Source organism: Triturus cristatus, chromosome 11 (genome assembly GCF_964204655.1).
Source record: "Triturus cristatus chromosome 11, aTriCri1.1, whole genome shotgun sequence".
In the NCBI taxonomy this organism is placed as follows: domain Eukaryota; kingdom Metazoa; phylum Chordata; class Amphibia; order Caudata; family Salamandridae; genus Triturus; species Triturus cristatus.
In genome coordinates, this window is record NC_140594.1 from 172,561,491 (window position 1) to 172,586,595 (window position 25,105).

General features: G+C 49.6%; 1 protein-coding gene across 2 annotated transcripts in view; it reads right to left on the bottom strand.

The window, feature by feature from the left end:
* The window catches only part of ANAPC7 (anaphase promoting complex subunit 7), a 216,532-nt gene extending 191,874 nt beyond the window's left edge, over positions 1-24,658 (bottom strand). Inside the window, exon 1 of one of the 2 annotated variants that reach the window (XM_085636462.1) lies at positions 24,429-24,658. In XM_085636462.1, the coding sequence (XP_085492588.1) occupies positions 24,429-24,529 (101 nt within the window). In that variant the 5' untranslated portion in view covers positions 24,530-24,658. The remainder of the gene's footprint in view (positions 1-24,428) is intronic. The other variant, XM_085636461.1, reaches the window with a different exon arrangement.
* Between the last annotated feature and the right edge of the window lie 447 nt (positions 24,659-25,105).

Consider the following 25,105-nt stretch of genomic DNA (forward strand, 5'->3'; position numbering starts at 1 on the left):
TCTTCTGAACGTTCACCAATCGGGTTTCAGGCCTGGACATAGCACAGAAACAGCCATACTGCACATTGTAGATGATGCCCTGCAAGCTCTTGACCACAACAAAACATGCCTGCTAGTCCTACTTTACCTCTCATCGGCCTTCGATACGGTTAATCACGACAAACTTCTAAGAAGGCTTGAAAACAGGATGGGTTTTTCGGGTAAAATCATTCAGTGGTTCAAATCCTTTCTGGAAAACAGAACGCAATCATACATGATCAACAACAATCTCTCTGTTTCCTCCCTGAACTTGCTGGGAGTTCCTCAGGGCTCCACTCTATCTCCCATGTTATTCAACCTATACGTTGAACCTCTCACCGAGTTACTACAGCAGGAGAATATCTCCTTCCACATGTACGCAGATGACACCCAACTGTACATCAAGATCTCCTCGATCGAAGAAATAAAGTTAATGAATCAAGCTCTCGACAAGACTGTCCAATGGCTTTCAACTAACTTCCTCAAGCTTAACTCTCAAAAAACAGGAGTTTCTCCTAATCTCCACCCCCAAGAACTTCACGGAGACAAAAGAATGGATCAAAACTATCACTGCGTTGAAATGCACGCCTAGCGTAGTAGACTCCTCCTTATCACTAGGTATCACGCTAGATAAGAACCTCAACATGCAACATCACATCAAATCATTGACTAATAACGCCCGCTTCCACCTCAGTTATCTCAGAAAAATGAAACCTTTTCTCGAGAGTTCCGACCTCAAATCCGCAGTCCAGTCCTTAGTTATCTCAAGGCTTGAATACGACTGCACCACCCTCGCTGGACTTCCCAAAATCTCTACTGCACCGCTAAAAGCCTGTCTCAATACAGCAGCTAGACTCAGAACAGGGTCTAGGAAATGTAACCACATTTCACCTCATCTGAAAACTCTCAACTGGTTACCCTACGAAGCCCGAATCCAGCTAATAATAGCTTGCATCACACACAAAGCGTTACACCACAACACCCCCCAGTACCTAACCCAGAAACTCACCTTATCTGGAGGAAACAGACATTCAAGGAGTTAAAACAATCTACTTCTGAAACCCTCACGTTTCAAAAAGTCTAAAACTTACAACAGAGCTTTCTCCGGGGCTGCTCCAAGGATATGGAACTCTCTCCCACCATTCATCAAAAAAATCTCCGCTACACTTATCTTCAAAAAGGAAGCAAAAGCATACCTGATGAGCAAAGCCCTACTTTAATTCTGCACAATCCTGACCCCGGAACCTCATCCACTAATTATCCCGTCTGTGGGTTCCTTGACAGGATCTATGATCTACACAAGCTTGAACTATATTGTAAGACCCAGAGCATTGCTTACTAAAGTTGACACGTAAAGTGTATACCGACACGAACGCTGAATGTTGTACCTCATGAACTATTCATTTCATTGTTTACTCCGTGTGTCTTTCGGAGTTTTGTCTATTTATATGCTTTGTTTTCCTTTGTAAGTGCTCACTGTATGCCTCCTGTAAAGCGTTCTGATACCCTCAGCTGGGTCTGGTTCGCGCTATATAAAACTCTATAATAAATAAAAATAAAAATAAATTAGGAACTGTTTTACAAGGTTATTTTGAGAACTGAAGATTTTTAAGTATTGTATTGTAGATTTTTATCGTTTTGGTCTTGTCTTAAGTATATAAAAATATTGGATATTTTTCTAAACTGGTGTGGTGTACGTTTGTAGTGCTTACACGGTATTAAATGCTTTACACACTGCCTCTAAGATAAGCCTGACTGCTAGTGCCAAGCTACCAAGGGGGTGAGCAGGGTTTTTTTTTTTTAGGAGTGTAACTCCCTTACCCTGACTAGGAAGAAGGGTCCCTATTTGGACAAAGGTCAAGCCCTTGCCAACTAGAGACCCCCATTTCTAACAAAGGCGTTATTGTGAAAACTCTGAAAGTGTAAGGTGCTGTTCTTGTCTGTACTTTTTCTGTATAAGTTAGTTTCAAGGTGGTCATCAACTTTGCTTATCGCTACATCTAGAAAGGTTATGATTTTGGCATCAATTTCAAAAGTAAACTGAATTCTATCATGAATAGTATTCAAAGAAATCAAAGCATTATTGAAAGTTTCATGTGGACCTTTCCATATGATGAAGATGTCATCAATGTATCTGTAAAATTTCATGGCATGATTTCTCCAGACCTCCGCATTGAGTATGTTGTTCTCTTCAAAGTTGTTCATAAAGATATTCACATACGAAGGAGAGGCACAATTGCCCATCGATGTGTCCGTTAATTGCAGGTAACATTGATCATTCCACTTAAAGTAACTCTGGTACAGAGTGAATTTTAGCAATTCCATCAATAACAGTTGAAAATTGGAATCTAATTCTGAATGTAGAAGAGTTGACTCATACTCAATACGGAGGTCTGGAAAAATCATGCCATGAAATTTTAAGAGTCAAAAGAATGGTTTCCAATCCTGTGGTGCTTCAAGAACAAATGGAACTCATGCTTGACCGTTTCAGACAAAGAGGTTACCCGGATACAGTTCTGGAACAAGCCAAAGACCGTTGCTCCAACAAATCTCGTTCTGAATTATTCAACATCCCAAAGAAAACAACAACTGCAAGGAACGTAGTGGTGTTGAAATTCTCTACACTCAGTCAACAATACAAAAGGTCAGTCAGAAAACATTGGCCAATACTTACCCTTGAACCTGATTTTGTAGGAATTTAAAAGACATAATCACCCAAAAATCTACAGAGACCAAGGAGACCATTTTCAAGGGCACCGTACCTTGCTACAATTGCAGTAACTGCAATATTTTGATTAAAGGGGCCACCATCCATCATCCCATGAAAGTTACTAACATCAAACTCAGAGTGAATGGTACATGCAACACATCTAACGTCATTTACATGTTAAAATGCCCTTGTGGCTTGACATATGTTGGCAATACCGAAAGGAAGATAAAAACAAGAATACATGAACATAAAAGCAACATTCACACCATGAATTCCAAATCAGTAATCGCAACCCATTTTATGGACAATCACCACAATATCAACCAACTACAATTTTTGATTTTGGAAACAGTAAAGAAAATTGATGGTAGAGACAATATCACACACTTATTACAACGAGAAAATCATTGGATAAAGTTTCTGAACTGTTTGAAACCCAATGGTCTCAATGATCGGATGGAATTTGCATGTTATCTTTGAACTTTTGTCATTATCTTGTGCTCTCTTCGTGATGATTTATATCTTGTCTTATGTTTTGCCTTATTGTTGTACCCTTGTTCTCCACACTGGGCATCAGAACATAACTTATCTATTTGCTGTTTATGAGTTTTTGCATTGTTTTGTCGATTTACATAGTCTTTGTCACCTGTTTTACAGCTAGCTTTGGTTCACCACATTCTCGTTTCAGATATTCTCACACACTACCAATATGGTTGCACCTCTCTTTACGCCCGTCTTTAGTTTTGATATATACACGTCCGGTTTGATTCAAAGCTCTTTTGCACCCGTTTTTTGTTCTTTTCCATTTCACACACTACACTCTATTTGCACCCGTCCCTAGTCCTCTTTTCATGTCACCTTCCCCTTTAATGCACATCCTGCTTCCCTTTGGTTTTGTACAACCGCATGAGGAATCGAACTCTGGTCACAGTATGTAGAAGCAAGTTTGGGTTTACCCTATGCATCATTGCTTAGGACATAAGTCGTTTGTAATTTTCTACGTGTTCTTTTCGTTTAGGTTTTCGGCCACTTATAACCTCACACGCACTCATTGTTTATAATTTTGTCTCACACGGTGCACGCCTCTGGGTTACTACGCAGGTCCGTTCAATGGCTGTTTCATCACTTGATCTTTTCAAACATCTTTCACTTCATATAACGGGCGACGCTAATATTTTTGGTCTTTCATACTGTCAGCCACTTATGCTTTTTACAGGCATCACTTTCACCTTGTTCATACATCACGGAAGCTTGCATGTTCATGCCATTGTTTGAGGCTTCAGGTTATTTCGTATTTATGCACATTTACGAAGCACACAAATTCGTTGGTTTTATTTTGGTCAGCTATACTGTTTGTTACTACAGTTTCTCCACCGCGCTGACAATTCACGGAAGCTTGCATGACCACGCCGTGGTTTTAAGTTCTTGTCATTTTGAATTTACGCACGTTTACGAAGCACACGACTTCGTTAGATTTATTCCTTCCACACACCACCACATTCACTCTCCTATCAGCACGTGATACAGTTTGGTATTCACTCACCACAGGAGTGGACTTACTCATGTTATCTTTATTCTCTAGACATTCTTCCCTGACGAAGGGCACTACGATGCCCGAAATGCATCGAGAGACACGCTGAGACCGATTCATATTCATGGATTAACTTGGATATATGCAAGATCGATATGAAACATATAATATCATAATGGAAATAAATTAAGCTTTGGAACACATTTACAAGCTTCATTTCAACGTTTGTTTACAAGGACAACCAAAGAGAAAAGTGTGGACAAGATGAGAGGACAGAGGTGTGGTTTGAGCGGGGTGACTGTCTGCAGGCAATGAAGTGACCCGCCATTTCTCACCAAAGCGCCTCCGCTCTGTGCCTCACCTTCCCTCTGGCTCTTTCCAGGCCCCATGAGGGCAGCACTCGAAGACAAAGGCCCGCTCAATGCACCTAAGCCTGATCGATGGAGCAACATTAGGTGGCAGATTTTTATCTCGGGATTAACCGGATTTTGGAGAGGCTGTTAATCGCGGGTTGTTTAAACTGCTAGAGCCGCAATATTGCGGGGACTCTATCAAGAAAGTGGAATCCATTCAGGGGTATTCATGGCCTCTCGCGACGGTGCTCCAGCACTCTCTGGAGAGGCGCCCTACACACAGCAATGCATAGACACGGCTCTCCTGCCCAAAGAGCGCGAGCGGGGGGACGGGGCTGCAGCCAAACACATCCATGACTCCTAATATCCAGGGGCTATAGGGATGGCAACAGAATTAAAATAAGGATGCCCGGGGCATACACAAGAGCAATACGAGTCGAAAGGCGTGGACTAAGCTGGGAGCATGCGGCATCTGCGCATCAGCGCGAGCTACATTGACGGGACAGATTTTGCAAGGTGTTTAATTTCCAACTTTTGTTTCATGCTGTTCCTGGTCATGGATTTTCCAAGCCTCTTAAGACCCTCGATAACCCGATGGAGTATTCATGACAGAATCTCCCACACATATGTCACAGCCTGTTAGACTTATGGCATAAATAAACGCTAAATGTAAATGACCCTACGTGCCATCTGTAACCAGGCACCCCCCAAGCGTGCAAATCCCCTTACCGTGCAAAGCGCTCCGCTGCCCTCCGGGCTAGATCGGCGCTACATAAATATCCCTAAATAAATAGATAATCACATAAATACATTAAGATGCCTTGTAATTGGAGAAGATACAAAGCTACAATCAGCTGTGAGCAGGGTCTACCTCCACAGAGCAATTCAAGTTGTGAAGAAATGCTACACAACCACTGGGTCCACTTTCCAGTTACCCTCTTAAATGTTTGTGTGTACCTTCTGAATGAATGTATGTACACAAGTGTGACTTAAGCTTTACAATGTGGTGAATTTACTGTCTAATTGTAGAATCAAGGAAAACAATCATTTGCAATGCAATAGGTCTCGCATTTGTGAGAGTTTAAGCTACTGGCATTGTAAATGACAATGCCTTTTATTTTGTTTTAAAAATCATCAGATAAATAAAATGCATTGTCATTTACAATGCCAATAGGTCAAACTCTCGTAAATGAGAGACTTACTGCATTGCAAATGCTTGTTATTTATGTATGGTATTCTTTAGTGCAGACTTCACCCAAGCATGTTTCAAAGCACTGTGCAGTCTGATATCCAAACAGGCCAGCAAGATATAGTTGCACCGCTGTTGGCCTCTTTACCTTGGTGTATTTGATAATGGGAGGTTGTGTGCTGCAGTGGACGCATACAGTACTAGGTAAGAGAAGCAGGTCGGTTGGAAAAGCAGCATACCAGCTAATTTAGGTAGCAAAAAGATCAGTGCAGATATACAAGCGCACGGAACAATTGAGGCAAAATTTGGCAAAACGTGCAGCTCATTACACAGCAGAAGCAAGAGCATGTTGACATTAGTATCATAGAGACCTTTGAGTATGGAGAGCCTAGTAGGGTAGAGAATAAAGTAGACAACTAAGGGAATGTGCATGTTAGAGATAAATCCCTCTAAAAACAAAATAATAAGTACAGAATGAGCAAGTAGTCTAAGAGGGGGATGCACCCATTGAGTGTGCACAAACTCAAAGCTCTACTTACCGATGACCCTTACTGCGGGTGTCCGGGCGGGAGTGCACACCACACGGACCGGGCACACGAAGCATGCCCAAGGAACCGGAATGGTTAGCACTCAGCACCCGTTTGGCCGTGTTTACAGTTTAACGACGTGCGGCTGAGTAAAGAAGCCCCCTTAACAGTCTCTGGACCTAAATGCCAGTGTCCCAAAAAGGCGCGTAAAAAAACTCATCATTTCAGAGGCAGTGGTTGTATTGTGCGTCAGGAACGGGCGCTGTCTGGCATGTGCCATCGAGCAGGTCTGTAGGTAGATGCATCCTGTCTCTCCTTACCGCGGGGAGGGCCCTTGACACTCCGGCACTAGGTACCTTAACCGGACCAAAAGGACATACCCCACTATCATGGCGCCTGTGTATATCTGTCCCTGTACACTCCTCTATACGTGCGGCCACCTCTGGGCCTTTCGTGCTTTAAAGACCCGCATACGGTACTCTATATAGTAGCAGAGTACTGGAGGCAGGATAAGGGGCTGCCTCAGAGCAGCGTGTGGTGCACAGGCACTATTTTTGTACTTCGGAGAGTTACACAAGCAAGTCGAACATATTGTACAGAATCATTAATGTGCAGGGAGGAAAGTCCAAACACGAAATTAGAGAGGAAAAAAGAATATGATGAACAATATAAAAGAAAATACGTGGGCTTGAAAAAAAAACTGCGAAACTCAAGCAGCGTGTGTTTAAACGCAGCTAAACATAAGTCCGTGTGTACCACAGCTTATGCTGCCGCTAACACTGTGCCTAACCCTGTATGAAGTTTTTGCTTGTTAGCACATATATAGCAGCCTCACTAAGTCTGGTGTCGGGCACAGTCCCATACTGAGGTATTGTACCCCTTAAGCACGGCTCTGGACTCACTTCCAAGATACACCGCAGCAGCAAAAAACAAGCAACACAGCACGAGTACTTGGGGGGGCGAAACATAGGTAGCGGTGAAAAAGACGTAGGACAACAATTTGGTCTACTTTCAAGAGTCTTTACCGCATAAATACTAAGCACATATGCGCTTTTCCTCGCGGCCATGTTAAGTATACATAATGTGTAGGTAGCATTTCCATCACACACCCTTGAGGTGCAGCCTGATACAAAGAGTTCTAGTTTTGCAGCGGGTCCTCTCGGACTATCCTTCTATTCAGCGATAGGAAATAAAAAACAAGAAATAGAACAAAATATCATTTTCTTTACCTTTGGTATAATCGCGGCACCCGCGCTTTACTTTTAATGTTATAAGTAAAGCGCGGGTGCCGCGATTATACCAAAAGTAAAGAAATAGAAAAAAACATCTATTTCTTTACTTTTGGTATAATCGCGGCACACGTGCTTTACATAGAACAAAGTAAAGCGCGGGTGCAGCGCTTATACTAAAAGTAAAGGAAAAGAAAAACAAAATCTATTTCTTTACCTTTGGTATAATCGCGGCACCCGCGCTTTACTTATATCAAAAGTAAAGTGCGGGTGCAGCGCTTATACCAAAAGTAAAGACAAACAAGTGGCACGCGCGTCACGCCTGTGTCTGGGCACGATCATTGCTCCTCCCACGGCCTATTGGTGTCTATTACGCGCTTGGTGCGCGTAATAGACACCAATAGGCCATGGGCGGAGCTATGCGCGCCCCTCGGGCCAATTGCATGCAGAGTTTTACGATACTACGCACGCAAAGGCTAATGGGAGACCTCAAAAGGAAACGCACAAGCGTGTGCGATTCCAGGGTCTGTTTCGGGACTCTCTGCAAAAGGACTCTCGCCTGCGCGAGAAGTGCTGCGCACTGCATCGCTAGGCACGAGACCTAAAAAGCACACCACCATGCGCGCGCGTGTGCACATCCCTACACGTCTAAAATATACTGCATGACACAAGAAGGAGGGGCCCGACAGGGGGGAGGGAGGGAAAGCGAAAGCACGCCACCATGTACGCGTAAGGACAAAAAAAATGCGAGCGCGTGTGCACATCCCTACGCTAATTAAAGTAAACAAAGATGGCGTTGGGCTGTCCACATGCGCGTGCATTTTTATGTCCGAATGCGAGCATGTTTAGCTTTGTGAATGGCGAGAGCAGCCATCTTTGTCCATCTGTACGCGTGCATTCAGCTTGGGCTGAATCGATCGCAAAAGGCCCTCGCATGGCGAGAGGAGCGCATGTGCGCTGCTAACACCAGGCGAGACCTAAAAAAAAAAATCTAATGTTACTTAGGCAACCCAGAAATCCTCTTAATATGTAATCTTATACCCAATAGACTTTATTTATGCGGCTATATAAGAGCGACAATATGCATTTAGAATAAAAGACTGAGAATGGTTGCAAATATAATTGAAAAAGCTAGCAATCATAATGAGAGCCAGTTAACAATCAGAGAGGAACAGACATGGTAAGCAAAAGGTGATACAGCCTGACAGTTGTGGTGGTCTAGGAAACAGATTGCCCCTCCTTACAAATAAAGGTGCCTACATAGACATCATTGGGGTCACTCTCTCTCTTCTATTTAGTACCTCTCTACAAAAACTGTTCATTCGCCATTCACTTTATTTGGATCACCCTCTTAAACATATGAATTCATCATCACTGGAGCGTCAACAAGTCGACATGTATGCTTTGTATCTGCTGGTATCAACATGAGAGTGAGGGATGGTACAAACGGAACACTCTGGATCCCCCAGTCTGAATTGTATAAACAAAAGAGTGTAGTTTCAAACTAAAAGAGCGAGCATGTAGAATCTCACTAGATTCTTTAAGAAAGCCCTCACTCACCAGCCTAGTTGGTGACATGCTTCATCATCGGGCCCCACCGGGAGAGGCCGAGTGCCTCCCCGGTGTGCTGCCACGCCAGAATTACTACGGAGCTGGATTTGTAGTGACAGGTGATGTAATGATTACTTACCGGTAATCCCCATTACTCTTAGTCCTACTCGTCCTCGACCCAGTCATCACTAATGAGGTATTCCACAAGACAGGAAACAAAACAGGAAACGCTTTTTAGGCTCCACCCACCCTCCCGTCAGGGGCTATAAGAACCTAGCCAACCAAAAGCACATCCTGACATACCAAGCAACAAAGGCCTGATCAGGGAGGGCGGGCGGGAAGTATGACTGGGTCGAGGACGAGTAGGACTAAGAGTAATGGGGATTACCGGTAAGTAATCATAGCATTACCTCTACGTCCCTCGTCCTCGACCCAGTCATCACTAATGAGGCATACCAAAGCACCCCCAACAACAGGCCTTTGGCAAACCACACAGAAAACAGAGACCGAACACAAAGAGGCGTGCAGCAAAAATAGTTTAATGAAAAAACACAGAATCAGGGAGGCGGAACAACCTCCACAGCACGCAACACACCACTACCGAAATTGGGTCGGTCAGACAGAGCACAATTCAAGCGATAGTGCCTCACAAAAGTAGACTCAGAGGCCCACGTCCCAGCCCGACAGATTTCATCAAGGGAAACCCCATGAAAAGCAGCCCAGGAAGCAGAAACACCCCTAGTGGAACGGGCCTGAACACCAGAAGGGCAAGGCAAACCAGATCCCTGATAAGCCAAAGAAATAACAGACATGATCCAGCGACCAAGAGTAAGTCGAGACGCAGCTTTACCCTGACCAGCCAAACCAAAAGTCACAAAAAGGGAGTCCGAGGAACGGAACCCCGCAGACCGTGCAACATAAAGGGATAAAGCACGCCGCACATCCAAAGAGTGAAGCAACAACTCAGCAGGGGAAGAAGGAGAAGGACAGAAAGAAGGAAGAATCAACTCCTGAGAGCAATGAAACCTAGAACGAATCTTGGGAACAAAACCAGGATCCAAAGAAAGGACCACCGCGTCATCCAAGAAACGCAAAAAGGGAGGAGAACAACGCAAAGCAGTGAGTTCACCCAACCGCCTGGCAGAAGTCACAGCAACCAAAAACGCCACCTTAAAAGATAGAAACTTAAGGTCCACCGACTTCAATGGCTCAAAAGGAGCAGACTGCAGAGCACCCAAGACCAAAGAGAGATCCCAAGGAGGAACCGGAGAGCGTGAAGAAGGAGATGACAGAGAGAAACTCCGGAACAAACGGGAAACCAACAAACCATCTGCAGGAGGAAGAGAAGCCGGATCCCGGAAAGCCCGAAGAGCAGCCCACTGGCCCCTCAGAGTAGACAAGGCATATTTCTTCTGAAACCCATCCAAGAAAAACTGCTGAATGGAAGCGATAGGACAAGAGACAGGAGAGAGACCAAGCCCCGCACACCAAGAGGAGAAAGAAGCCCAATGTTTAGAGTAGGAGGACAAAGTGGAACCCCTACGAGACCCTTGCATCACAGAGATGAGGTGATCAGGCAAACCCCGGACCCCAAGCGACAACCGTTCAACCTCCAAACCGCCAAGGTGAGAGGGACCAGGAGGGAAGGGGAGGGGGACCTCAGGGGAGACGGATAACGCGGCAGAATCCAAGGAGGGCCCACCGCCAGGTTCAACAACAAAGGGAACCAGGACCTCCGCGGCCAGTGAGGTAAGACCGCTACCACCTGGGCACCCAACCTCTGGACCTTCAGCAAGAAGGCAGGAATCAGGGGGAAGGGGGGGGGACGAAGGCGTACAGCAACCAAGGGGGCCACCGAAGAGACAACGCCTCCACCCCCCAAGCACCCAACTCCGGGGTCCGAGAACAAAACAGGGGGAGTTGAGCATCCGCCCGGGAGGCAAACAAGTCCAGCAGGGGAGTCCCGAACCTCCGACAGATCAACCGGAACACCCTGGGGGAGAGACACAGGGAGAGGGAAGATGGAAACCTGCGACTCAAGGCGTCCGCCACCACATTGTCTACCCCCCGGATATGCTGAGCCGAGAGAGCCAGAAGATGACGCTCGGCCCAACCTGCAATCGCACAAGCCACCAAATTCAAGGAAGGGCTGCGAGTACTGCCCTGGTGGTTGATGTAAGCCACAGTCACGGTGTTGTCCGACCTCACCAGGACATTGCACCCCAACAGACGGGAATGGAAGAAACGAAGAGCCCTGGCCACAGCAGACAGCTCCCTCCAATTGGACGAGCGACCGGACTCCATCCGGAGCCAGCGAGCCTGAACAGACCACTGTCCCAACGTGGCCCCCCAACCGGCCGCACTGGCATCCGTCGTCAACACCAAAGGGGGCGGCAGGTGAATCCACATCCCCTTCGAGAGATTCGCGGAATCCAGCCACCACTGGAGATCCGACACCACCCCCAAGGACACAGGCACAGACAGAGCATAGTCCTGAACTGGAAACGGCACCCAACGCTGAACATGCCACAGCAGAGGCCGCAGATGAACCCTGGCCCAGGGCACCGTGAAGACAGTAGCGGCCATATGACCCTGAACCTCGAGCCACTGAAGAAGGGGGGCTGCAGCCTGGGACAACAAGATCCGCAACAGGGACTGAAGACGCCGAATCCGAGAATCCGGCAGGAACACCTTGCCCAGGACGGAGTCGAAGACGGCCCCAATGAAAGTCCGTCGAGTCGCAGGAAGGAGTTGGCACTTTGGAAAGTTCCCCAGAAACCCATGAGATTCTAGCGTAAGGATGGTCAATGAAAGGTGCTGAGACATGACCTCTGGGGAGGGAGCCTGGAGCAGCCTATCGTCCAGGTGGGGGAACACAGACACCCCCCGGAGGTGAAGATGGGCCACCAAAGGAGCAACCACCTTGGTGAACACCCGGGGAGCGGACCGGAGACCAAATGGAAGAACACAGAACTGCCAATGATGACCCTCCAGGCAGAAACGCAGGATCATCTGATCCTCCCGGGCCACCGGCACATGAAGGTATGCGTCCTGGAGATCCAGAGTAGTAAACATCCATCCGGCCTGAATCAGTGGGACCACTCGCTGCAAGGTCTCCATCTTGAACGGGATCTTCTTCACAAACAAGTTCAGACTCCGGAGATTGATGACAATCCGGAATCCCCCCGTGACCTTCGGCACCAGGAAAACAATCGAATAGTTCCCCAGACCCCACTCCAACCTGGGAACCGGAACAATAGCGTTCTTGAGAAACAGGGCCTGAACACCGTCCCTCAGTGACTGGCGACGGGAGCGGCACAAGGGAGTCGGAGTCCGTACTACACCCGAGGGAGGCGGAGGGGACAGGAACTCGATCCGATACCCCCGGTCCAGGACATCCAGCACCCACTGAACCGAGGTTGACAGACGCCAGGCTGGAAGGAACAACCTCAATCTCCCACCAACCACGGGCGCCACTCCAGCGGGACTCACGAACGTAGGGGCATAGTCAGGAACGCTGCGGCCCAGGTCCAGCATCACGAGGAGGTTTCTTCTGGAACTTCCGAGGGAAACCACGACCAGTTCCACGAGAACCCTTAAAGGAGGACTGCTGAAATCGTGAAGGCTGACGAAAAGACTTGGTTTGTGAAGAGGAAAATTCCTTACGCGAAGGTTGCCTCCGGAAGGAAAAGGAATGTTTACGCTCTTTAAACACTTTATGCAGTCTGTCTTCCAAGGTATCCCCAAAGAGACGAGGGCCAGTAAAAGGCAAACGTAAGGCCATGGACCTCTGTGCGGCATCAGTATTCCAACCTTTCAACAACAGATTCCTACGAGCAGCGATAGAGGACCCACAAGACAGAGCAGAAGCACGTACGGAATCAAAGGCAATATCCGAGAGGAACTCAGCCTGGCGCTCCATCGATTCCAGCAAATCCGGACAGCAACCACCCTCCTGCATAGTTGAGAACAAAGTCTTAAAGTCAGTCAAGAGCGATTGAGCCACATAAGCACCGTAAACACCTGAACGGATGGCAAGGTGAGAACCAGCATAGGATTTGCGCAAAGCAGTGTCAATCTTCCTATCCACCCCATCGCGAAGAATGTTATCATCTGCCATGGAAGGACGACCAACCAAACTAGCGACAATGGAGTCCACCCGCACAGACTCAGGAAAGGACTCCTCCATGTCCTGCAAAGGGTAGAGTTTCGACATGAAGCGTGGCAACATAATATGATCCGGGTCCTTCCACTCATTTAACAGCACATCCATCACAAATGGATGAATAGGAAGCGAAGACGCAACAGGCTTCCGGAACTGCGGCAGAACAGCATCCGAGGAAGGACCAGCCACAGCGTCATCCGGAAACCCCATGTTCTCACATACATGAGACAGCAAATCCGGCAACAGTTCCCTGGAGATATATTTTCCCTTTAGATCCACCGCACCCAAGGAAGCGTCATCAGAGGACCCAGAAGAGGAAATGTCAGAATAAAGGGTCGCGCCCCCACCAGAACGCCCGCCAGCAGACTTCTTGGAGGACTTAATGTCAGATAAAGTCTCCAAAATCAGACGTTTCACCACGGCAGCAGAGGAGCAGAGTAATGACAACCCACCTCCTTTATAAACGAAACAGAACCAAGACAAACCCCGCCCCCCCCCCCACCCCTCAGCAGAAACTGAAGCAAAGGCAAAAGGGGGCGTGGCCAGGACAGGCCACTGAAAACCAGGCAGCGCGCGGCCGCCGAAGGCAGAATTGGACCAGCAGCGCATCCGGAGCCCACCCGGTCGCTGCGACCACTGTTGGAAGAGAGAAGGAGCACTCGGTCCCCAACCCGAGTGCTCCAAGACAGGCAGAGCACGGAGCGCCCGGACCCCACACCGGGCGCTCAACAGCAAAAGGCCCCACCTGGATCAGCAGAGGCGAGAGCCTCGAACACCAAGCACACGGAGCGGCCGGACCCCAAACCGGGCGCTCCGGCAACAGAAATGGCGCCAAAACACTGAGGAGGGCAGCGGAGTACTCGGAGAACCCCAGTTCACCCGCAAGACAGAAAGGGAGCGCCCGGACACCAACCAGGACGCAGGCAGCAAAGAACGAGCGCATCGGAGCACCCAGGCCATATACAAGGACTCACCCTCCAGACAGCACAAACCCAAATACCGAAGGAAAGCGGGAAAGAATCCCGACAGGAGCAGCAGCAGCAGGCACCACAGGAAGCCGGCACAGCCCAGCCGGACCAGCAACCAAGCACCTGAAGAGTCCAGGAAGCCCAGCAGCCCGACTCAATGAAGTCCCACGGAGGTCCAGCAGCGCCCCCAAAGCCCAGCAGAGGAGGACACCACAGGACAACAGCAACTAGAAGCAGGTAAGTACACGGCACCTACCCCAGCGTCCCCGTCAGGTCCACTGACAGGAAACAAAACAGGATGTGCTTTTGGTTGGCTAGGTTCTTATAGCCCCTGACGGGAGGGTGGGTGGAGCCTAAAAAGCGTTTCCTGTTTTGTTTCCTGTCTTGTGGAATACCTCATTAGTGATGACTGGGTCGAGGACGAGGGACGTAAAGGTAATGGTGTGATCAAGTGTTTTAAAAATGTCTGGATTGTGTCCAAAAAAAGGATTTATTAAATGGCCAATCAGACACACTAAAAACAGAGTGTGGGAAACAGTGGATGATTTAATTGTTCAGCTAGTTCCCATGGGGTGGGGTCGAAATGTTTCTGCCCAAGTGGTGTAATTTACCGGGCATTCATCAGGACCAATAAGACTAAACCTCGGCGGTATGGGCGCTCTAAGGCCCACACTGACCTGAGGACGTGAAAGTGAAAAATCGTGAAATGGTGCAATCGGGAGGGGGGGTGGTGGCGAAAATGGCACACCGCCGGCGTCGCCAGGCACCCGCTTGGAGCCTGTATGTTGCCCTCTTCTACCGGACCCTGGGTCAGGTAGAAGAGGGCAACATACAGGCACAAGCGGGTGATGCCGGCGGTGTGCCATTTTCGCCACCACCCCCCTCTCGAGACCCATGCTGTGAAAACTCCTTAAACCTGTCACGATCCGAGCGCACCGACCCCGCCACAGAAATGCCCGAAAGAACTACAGGTCCCAGAGGCAACGCGGCCACCCGATCACGTAATCACCTTTCGGCCAATAAAAGACCGCCGACTACCCGGGGGCGTTGCCTATGATTCCTACACTCATCATCGGCTCCCCGACTGCCAGCCTACGCGGTTTCCAGCCCGCCGTCCTCTGCAGCGTTCCAGAGCTTACAGCGGCCCCTGCAGCCGTTGCCCTCCTTTGCCCGAGCGACATCACCGACGCCTTCGCAGAGAGGTGAGTGTCTCCGGTTCTATCAGCAACCCTTGCAGACGCCTCTCTCCCGAATCCTCATCCGCCGTTCTCCTAACGGCCAGCAACCCGACGGACTCCCTGCTCTTCCTCTACGCCCACGGATTTCCGGGCTTGCCAACTCCTCAGAGTGCGCTCCTCTACTCACGGTAGTACCGTGAGTTTTTGAGTAGCAGCGCGAACATCTCTGCCGGGGATCACCCGCAACCCCTTTTCTTTACTTTGCTTGCTGTCCGTAATCCCCGCTTGACCGACGAGTGAAACCGAGCTTTCGCTCCACTTCCTCCCTCCTTGTGAAGGGTGAGGAGGAGAGAACCTTCCTGACTGGCGCTCCTCCGCTCACGGAGTTCCGAGCGTGGAAGTGGTAGCGCCAGCTCCGTTTCCAGTTTCTTCTGGTCGAGGTGACCCCCCATCTACAGCGCGAAGGTACCAGGGTCGTTACACTATCCGAGAGCTATCGGGAAGGGTGTGGGGGTCCTCGTTCCTCTTCTCACCCTGTGCATCTTCTCTTCCAGGTCTCTCTGTCCCGGCTGTTCCTGTCCCGTTTTCCCTCGCTCACCCGTCCCCCTAGTCCGCGTGTCTCATACATACTCCGGGCTGGGGACGGATGGGAGGGGGGCCTTACTTAGCATCAGTGCCATCCCGAGGAGGAGCTCGCAGATATCCGTGACAGAATCATAGGCCCACGAAATTACCTCTCCTCTTGATAGCACTGATCACTTACAATGGCCTCGTTGGACGACGTGTTAGCTGCTTTAGCGCAAGTCCAGCAGGAGTTAGCAACGTCACGAGCGGAAACCGCAGCCTTGCATACACGCCTGGACCGCCTTCAACGAAACCCGTTTGACGCTGGGCCTGTACTCCCGTCCTCGACCCCGCAAGTAGTGGTGGAAATGCCTTCACACGTTCCGTTGGCCCCTCCGGAGAGATTCCAGGGAGATATCCAGAAAGTCCAAGTCTTCATGACCCAGGTGCTCTTGCACTTCCACTGCAAGCCCAAACTGTTCCTCACGAACCAGGCCAGAGTGGCGTTTCTGATTTCTTACTTGACGGGAGAAGCGGCGCAATGGGCTGTCCCCATCGTTCGCCGGGACGACGCACTCCTGTATGACTGGGACACGTTTCGTCAGGAGTTCGAGAAGACCTTCGACCGTCGGGCGGATACCTTCTCTGCGGATCGAGACCTCCTTGATCTACGCCAACAGAGTTCGGATTTTCTGGGGTACGTCAATAGCTTCCGACGATTAGTGGCGGAAACGGATTGGCCCGAACAGAAGCAGGCCGCTATCTTCTATCGAGGACTCACCGAGGACCTGAAGGACGTTATCGCACAGATAGACCCCCAGCCCAGCACATGCTCGGCCATGATCGAACTGGCCTCTCGATTGGAATACCGGCTCAGAGAAAGAAAAGGGGAAAACAAGCGCAAGGAGAAAACACCCATGTCCTTGGAACACCCTCGCTTGCAGGAACCAGCCTCCCCGAGACCGGTTCCCATGGACATCGGAGCGGTGAGAGCGTCCTTGACCCTCAGTGAAAGAGACCACCGGCGCACACAGGGTCTCTGTTTGTATTGTGGCAAGAAAGGCCATTTCCTGAGGGAATGCCCCGTCCGCCCAAAGAACCGCCGGCCTCAGGTGGGACAAGCAGCCACCGTAACCAACACCGGACCGGTGGGAAACCTGAACGCTTGAAGGAGCAAGGAAGGGCCCCTTCGAGCTGTCATTACATCCCTTCCCTGGAAGCCGACACCTCCATAGAGCCAGACCATTTCTTCCTAACCGTGCTCCTCGCTATAGGTCCCAAAACTCACCAAGTACGGGCCATGATTGACTCTGGAGCAACGGGCTGCTTCATGGATGACCGTGAAGCCCACCGGTTGGGGATACCGCTGGTGGCGAAAGACACCCCTGAACTCGTCTACGCCGTGGACGGCAAGGAGCTGGAATCCGGCCCCATACGGTATACCACACCCACCTTACAGGTGTCCATTGGAGAAGACCATAGCGAGAGACTCGCGTTTAACATCATCCAAGCGCCCCGATGCCATCTTATCCTTGGATTGCCTTGGTTACGTCGTCACGAGCCCCAGATACAGTGGGCTACCAACTCGGTAACCTTCTGCTCCCTCTTCTGCCGCACGCGGTGTCAACGCCGTGAGACCGCTCCAGATCTTAACGAACCACAGGCACACCACGTGGCTACAGCTGCAGAGAAGGACGTGGAGCTCCCTCTATGTTACCACCACTACAAAGGAGTGTTTGATAAACAGAAAGCCGAGGTTCTCCCTCCACATCGCGGCTATGACTGTAGGATCGCTCTCACCCCGGGAGCCGCTGTTCCGTGAAGCAGGGTGTACGCTCTCACGGGTCCAGAAACCTGTCATCTCCGGGACTATCTTGATACCTACCTTAGGTTGGGGTTCATTCGCCCTTCCAGATCGCCCGCAGCATCCCCCCTCTTCTTTATACCGAAGGCCAATGGGGAACTACGCTGCTGCATAGACTATCGCGCCCTCAACGCCATGACCATCAAAAATCAATACCCGCTACCACTGATCCCGGTATTGTTGGAACAGGTGCGAGGAGCGCACATATACACCAAGCTAGACCTCAGGGGGGCATACCACCTGGTGCGAATGCGAGAGGGGGATGAGTGGAAGACGGCTTTCAAAACAAGATTCGGCCTGTTCGAATATCTGGTGATGCCCTTCGGGCTCTGCAACGCCCCAGCCGCCTTCCAGTTCTTTTTGAACGAAGTATTGAGGGATTTTCTGGACCTCTATGTAGTGGTGTACATAGACGACATCCTCATCTTTTCATCCTCGGAAGAAGAACACGTGGGCCATGTAACATCGGTATTGCAAGCCTTAGAAAAACACCACCTGTTTTGTAAACTTACGAAATGCGAATTCCATGTCACCACGGTGGAGTTCCTTGGTGTCCTGCTCACCCCCGATGGACAAGTCATGACTGACCGCAAGGTCCAGGCGGTAACCAGATGGCCCCCGCCGAAAACAGTGAAGGAGGTCCAAAGCTTTCTTGGGTTTTCAAACTTTTATCGGCGTTTTATACACCACTTCTCACAAATGGTGACACCACTTACGAAACTAACACGGAAAGGCATCCCCTTCCTCTGGTCGCCAGAAGCCCAGACAGCGTTTGACCAGCTCAAACACGCCTTCACCACCGCTCCCATCTTGCGCCACGCGCAACCAGATCTTCCGTTCATAGTGGAAGCAGACGCATCCGATGAAGCAGTGGGAGCCATTCTTTCCCAACGCCACCCCGACACGGGCCAACTACACCCAGTGGCCTTTATGTCCAGGAAATTGAATCCAGCGGAACGTAATTACACCGTCTCCGAGAAGGAATTGCTTGCCATCAAAGACGCGTTCCTGGAATGGCGCCATTGGCTACTGGGGGCCCAACATCAGGTAACGGTGTTCACGGACCACCGCAACCTCCAGTTCCTGCGGTCAGCCCGACACCTCTCTCCCAGTCAGAAGCGATGGGTGCTCTTTTTTGCGGAATTCCACTTCGTGGTCACCTACCGACCAGGGACGCAAAACAAGAAAGCCGATGCCCTTTCAAGACAGACCCTCTCGCACCTCCCGTTGGCAACACCAGATCAGCCCATCCTATCACCGGAACAGGTCATCGGCAACACGCACACCGAATCCTTCCTGCAAGGAGTGAAGCGAGGGATACGTACCTGTGCATGGTCCACATGGTTAAAAGGACATAGAGAATGGCGATTGCACCACGGTCTCCCGATGAACGGATCTCGGATCCTGATCCCTACGCTCAAACTCCGCAAACTCCTCTTTTCCTGGTGTCACGACCTGCCGTGTGCTGGTCATACGGGAGGCACCAAGACGCTGGAGAAAGTGATGCGTCAATTCTGGTGGCCCTCCGTTCGACCAGACGTGTTGCTGTGGGTGAAGGAATGTGCCGTTTGCGCCCAGATGAAGAGCGACCACCAAAAGTCCCAAGGTCTTCTGATGCCTCTACCCACTCCTCTGAACCCCTGGGAACGCATATCCATAGACTTTGTGGTGGGGCTGCCGAAAGATCAAGGGTGCACAGCCATAATTGTAGTCGTCGACTATCTGACGAAGATGGGACATTTTATAGCCTGCAAACAGGTGCCCACAGCGGGAGCGTTAGCGAAACTCCTCTTGCAACACGTGGTGAGACTTCACGGATTACCGACGGGGATTGTTTCCGACAGAGGGTCGCAGTTTACTGCACGGTTTTGGAAGGTATGGTGTGAAGCGCTGGGTATTCACTCCTCCCTCTCTACGAGCTTCCACCCACAGACAGACGGACAAACAGAGAGATTGAATCAGACGCTCAAGCAGTACTTGCGATGCTACGCTGACCAAGCTGCAGACACCTGGGTGGACTTACTTTGGGTGGCTGAGGTGGCATACAACAACGCACAACACTCCTCCACCCAGCAGTCTCCGTTCTTTCTTGCCACGGGGTTCCATCCACGCTTTATCCCCTTCTTTCTCCCGCGAGACAACATCTGCCTTCCTGAGCTCCAGAGCCGGCTTCACTCCATACGCTCGGCCCTGAAAAAGGCCCGGTCGCATCTCCTGTTAGCCAAGGCCCGATACAAAGCGCAGGCGGATAAACACCGCAGACCCCCGCCGGTGTACCACAAGGGGGACAGAGTGTGGCTATCCACTAAGAACCTCCGATTTCGGAAACCCAGTGTCTTCAATCCGAAATACATAGGACCCTACCCGGTGGTTAAACACGTAAACCCCGTAGCGGTGCAACTGCGCCTTCCACCACACATGCACATTCACCCGGTGTTCCACGTCTCTCTCCTCAAGCCCTCGCGCTGTCCAGCGCGGAGGGCTCCTGCTCCGGTGTGGATCAATCATGATCGGGAGTACGTGGTTCGCCGAGTGCTGGACTCCAAACTGCTGAGGGGGAAGATATGGTACCTCTTGTCCTGGAAGGGGTACGGTCCCGAAGAAGACTCTTGGGAGCCCGCCTCCGCGGTGCACGCCGACCGCCTGGTGGCAGCCTTTCACCGTCGATGTCCGGCCAAGCCCGGGGGCCCGGGGGCGGCGGTGACGGGGTAAAGGGGGATGTGCTGTCACGATCCGAGCGCACCGACCCCGCCACAGAAATGCCCGAAAGAACTACAGGTCCCAGAGGCAACGCGGCCACCCGATCACGTAATCACCTTTCGGCCAATAAAAGACCGCCGACTACCCGGGGGCGTTGCCTATGATTCCTACACTCATCATCGGCTCCCCGACTGCCAGCCTACGCGGTTTCCAGCCCGCCGTCCTCTGCAGCGTTCCAGAGCTTACAGCGGCCCCTGCAGCCGTTGCCCTCCTTTGCCCGAGCGACATCACCGACGCCTTCGCAGAGAGGTGAGTGTCTCCGGTTCTATCAGCAACCCTTGCAGACGCCTCTCTCCCGAATCCTCATCCGCCGTTCTCCTAACGGCCAGCAACCCGACGGACTCCCTGCTCTTCCTCTACGCCCACGGATTTCCGGGCTTGCCAACTCCTCAGAGTGCGCTCCTCTACTCACGGTAGTACCGTGAGTATTTGAGTAGCAGCGCGAACATCTCTGCCGGGGATCACCCGCAACCCCTTTTGTTTACTTTGCTTGCTGTCCGTAATCCCCGCTTGACCGACGAGTGAAACCGAGCTTTCGCTCCACTTCCTCCCTCCTTGTGAAGGGTGAGGAGGAGAGAACCTTCCTGACTGGCGCTCCTCCGCTCACGGAGTTCCGAGCGTGGAAGTGGTAGCGCCAGCTCCGTTTCCAGTTTCTTCTGGTCGAGGTGACCCCCCATCTACAGCGCGAAGGTACCAGGGTCGTTACACTATCCGAGAGCTATCGGGAAGGGTGTGGGGGTCCTCGTTCCTCTTCTCACCCTGTGCATCTTCTCTTCCAGGTCTCTCTGTCCCGGCTGTTCCTGTCCCGTTTTCCCTCGCTCATCCGTCCCCCTAGTCCGCGTGTCTCATACATACTCCGGGCTGGGGACGGATGGGAGGGGGGCCTTACTTAGCATCAGTGCCATCCCGAGGAGGAGCTCGCAGATATCCGTGACAAAACCTAACGTGCAATCTGGTTTCTCTGCAATAATAGCAACCACTCACGACATTTTGATTGCACCATTTCACGATTTTTCACTTTCACGTCCTCAGGTCAGGGTGGGCCTTAGCGCGCCCATACCGTTGAGGTTTAGTCTTATTGGTCCTGATGAATGCCTGGTAAATTACACCACTTGGGCAGAAACATGTCGACCCCACCCCATGGGAACTAACTGAACAATTAATTCAGCCACGGTTTCCCACACTCTGTTTTTAGTGTGTCTGATTGGACATTTAATAAATCTTTTTTTGGACACAATTCAGACATTTAAAAAAAACACTTGACCACACCATCACCTGTCACTACAAATCCAGCTCCGCAGTAATTCTGGCATTGCAGCACACCGGGGAGGCACTCGGCCTCTCCTGGTGGGGCACGATGATGGAGCATGTCACCAACTAAGTTGGTGAGTGAGGGCTTTCTTAAAGAATCTAGTGAGATTCTACATGCTCGCTCTTTTTGTTTGAAACTACTGCTTTGTATCTGCTCCACAATTTTGAGTGAATCTTCAGCAAAACTGACTGTCCACCAACTGTGAGACTTAGCTGATTGCTTTAACCTTCTCTTTGCCAGCTGGTGCCCTATCCAGGAGAAAAGTGGGCAAATATTGAACTCCAAAAACCATATCTCACAAACACAGACCGGCCAACCAGCTTAGTCAGTAGCATTAGGAGGTGCGCTGGTAGGGGCGTGGGGGAATCTCAAATTTCTTAAAAAAAAAAAAAGCAGTGAGCTACAGAGTGGAGGGGTGAGATTATCAAAATTCAGGGTGGACTATTTCCATGAGGAACACGGTCAGTACTGATTTGCCTTAGGTGGGCTTCTGTCTAGAGTGTCACAGTAGGCAACAAATGATGGATTGGAATGGTACACCAAGCAATTATCAAAGGTTAGACTTTTTGCAAACATTCATCACATCACCTTTTGGGGGTTTGATTGCCAGTTGCTTGGAAACTTGAGACAAGCAAAACTTTTCAAGCCTACTACTGCCAATGATTGTGAATTCCGAAACTTTGTAAATTTGCACCCATTCAACAACTACTTCTATGGGTGAAGATTTACTACTGTTTCGGTAAACCAGTCACTATTTATATTTAAGATCCCAATCCAAAAAATTAACAAGTAAAAACAATGAGAAAAACCTACACAGACATAGTGGACCTGACTCAGGACCCCACAACCTAATTATCCAACCAAAAATGCATTTGAGGGGTGTCACAATGTAACCACTCCACTGAAGCTACCTGGGCCTGGTAGTTCTCTCTGGGAACTCAGTACTACGGTCACATACAACACAACGCCCTAGAGTACCTCATCTGGGATGAGTTATTTAAAATATATTTTCATTGCATCCACTCTTCTTCGCCTCTGCTACAAGTAGAACCTTGCGGGTGAGTAGTCGCGCTTAACAAACACCTGATGGTAGAGTTGCCCAATCGGTGCACGTGGGCAGGGCTCCATGTTTCGAGTCCTTGCCTTTTACAAATCATTTATCAAGTGACTGAGTCTGAGTCGCAAATAGGAGAGGTACGGTAAGCAGGCACATTAATAGGGTGGGCTGAGTCAGAGCCATGAATCTGGCTTGGCTCTAAAATCCATGCACAAGCCAAGCCATGAAAACGTTTGCCATGTATATTGTTCAACAAACATAACTGTAAACATTATACAATCTCTTCAAAATTCAAAGAAAGTGTATTTAATTTGTGGAACAGTTTCATCTTAGTTAATGTCACTGTATAGACATACATTTATTAATCGTGATGGGTTTTAGAAACATTTATAACTCACCGTCCAACTATAATGCTATGAAGCAAGCCAGTAATCACCAAAAATCTAAACGAGACCTAGATTCTTATTATAGATAGAGCAACATTATAATCCCTTAAATCAAACATAAGAGGTACATCATGAACTCAAGTATTTGAAAGTGTGCTCATATGTGATAATAATGACAAAATGAAGCTCTATGAAAGTAAATATTTGCTGAGGATCACACAATTTGGACAAGCATGAAAGTCGGAATTTATCCAGGTTATATGGCATCACATTTGAAAATCTACCACTAGGTGGGTATCTATGTCTCTGAAATCTCTCTCTCTCTCCACTTTACATCTAAGGTTACTGTTGTGTATGTCATTCTAGGTTCACAACGAGGAAAACTGGCAAAGAGATAGGAGACAAGACTCAGGAGCCCAGACTCAACTAATAAGACAAGAATGTACTTTTCATTGTGCGAGGAGGGGCGGGGCTTTCTGCTGAGCACAGTCTGGTGCACATCTACTCTCCACCACCACCCTTGCACAACCTAAAAACAAATACAACTTCTGAACTGCCCGCTAATGTCCTGCAACATTTCACACTCTGGAATGGGCATTGGCTGTGCAGAGAGCCCACAACCAAGACCTGGAAATCCATACTCTGCACGAGGTTTCCAGCTCACTTTGTGTTTCATCAACCAACAGCAGATTTTCACCAGAAGACAGTTTGAAGAGAGTAGAAATTGTTTGACACACAGTGCCACCGTGCGAGTTGGAAAATCTGCAAACATAGATATAGGATTACAATTTTCCAGTAATCCCGGGGAACATATTGACTTATCTAACAGCCCTCACGAACAGCGAAACAGCGAGAACAGAAAACAATGGGGCACTAAAGGGAAATAAATGGAACTATTGTAATCCTCTCTGTTCCACAGGTATCCCACTCCGGGCACTCCAAACAGGGTGTCTCCCATGACATGCAGTCCTGTTACTGCACCTTTCCCTCTGGTTGACAACCCTTTTCAGCACCAAAGCTCGTCCTTTGCGCCTGTGGTTCCTCCCCTGCGGTATGTATCACTTACGGATTATTCCCACTCATGGTCAGCAAAAGACTGCTGAGGAGGCGTACGTTGGAGTGCAGTCCAGCCGCCGCCATCTCCCGCACATGTTCTATCACATTCATGGCACGAGCCAGAGCAGCCAGACAAGTAGTAAAGGTGGAGTCCGATCCCTGCACTACACAAACACCAAGACCGCGGGCACACTGCTACAGCGGAAGCTTCGAGCCTTCAAACAGGCCACAGAGAAACTACAGTCATTGAAAGAGAAAACGGTCGAGTAGCTCTGACAGTCCTGTGTGTGCGTAAATGAGTCGGCCATCTTGTAATGGTGCCGGCGTCGGTTGTGAACAAAAGTTAAAGAAAAGGACCATCATAGTGGGAGTATTACAGGAACAGGAAGTTGCATTGAGCTAGTATTCCAGATATTTCCTCTAATCCTATCTCAAACTTCTCACCTGGATCCTCTCTTTAGGGGACGAGCCCAGGTCGGGGACTTCCTGCTCAATTGAATACCGTCCTCAGACCTTGAAGAGGGATAGCAGTCTCCTCTTTCATATCAAAGGGGTAAGTAAATACCAAGAGATATTTTACCTTCGGTCATAGGTACTCACAAACATTTGCCATGGGGCCACAGTATGGTCTGTGGTGTGAGCAAGGGTGGCACTGATGCCAGCAGGGTGGCAGTAGGGGGTCTGGGT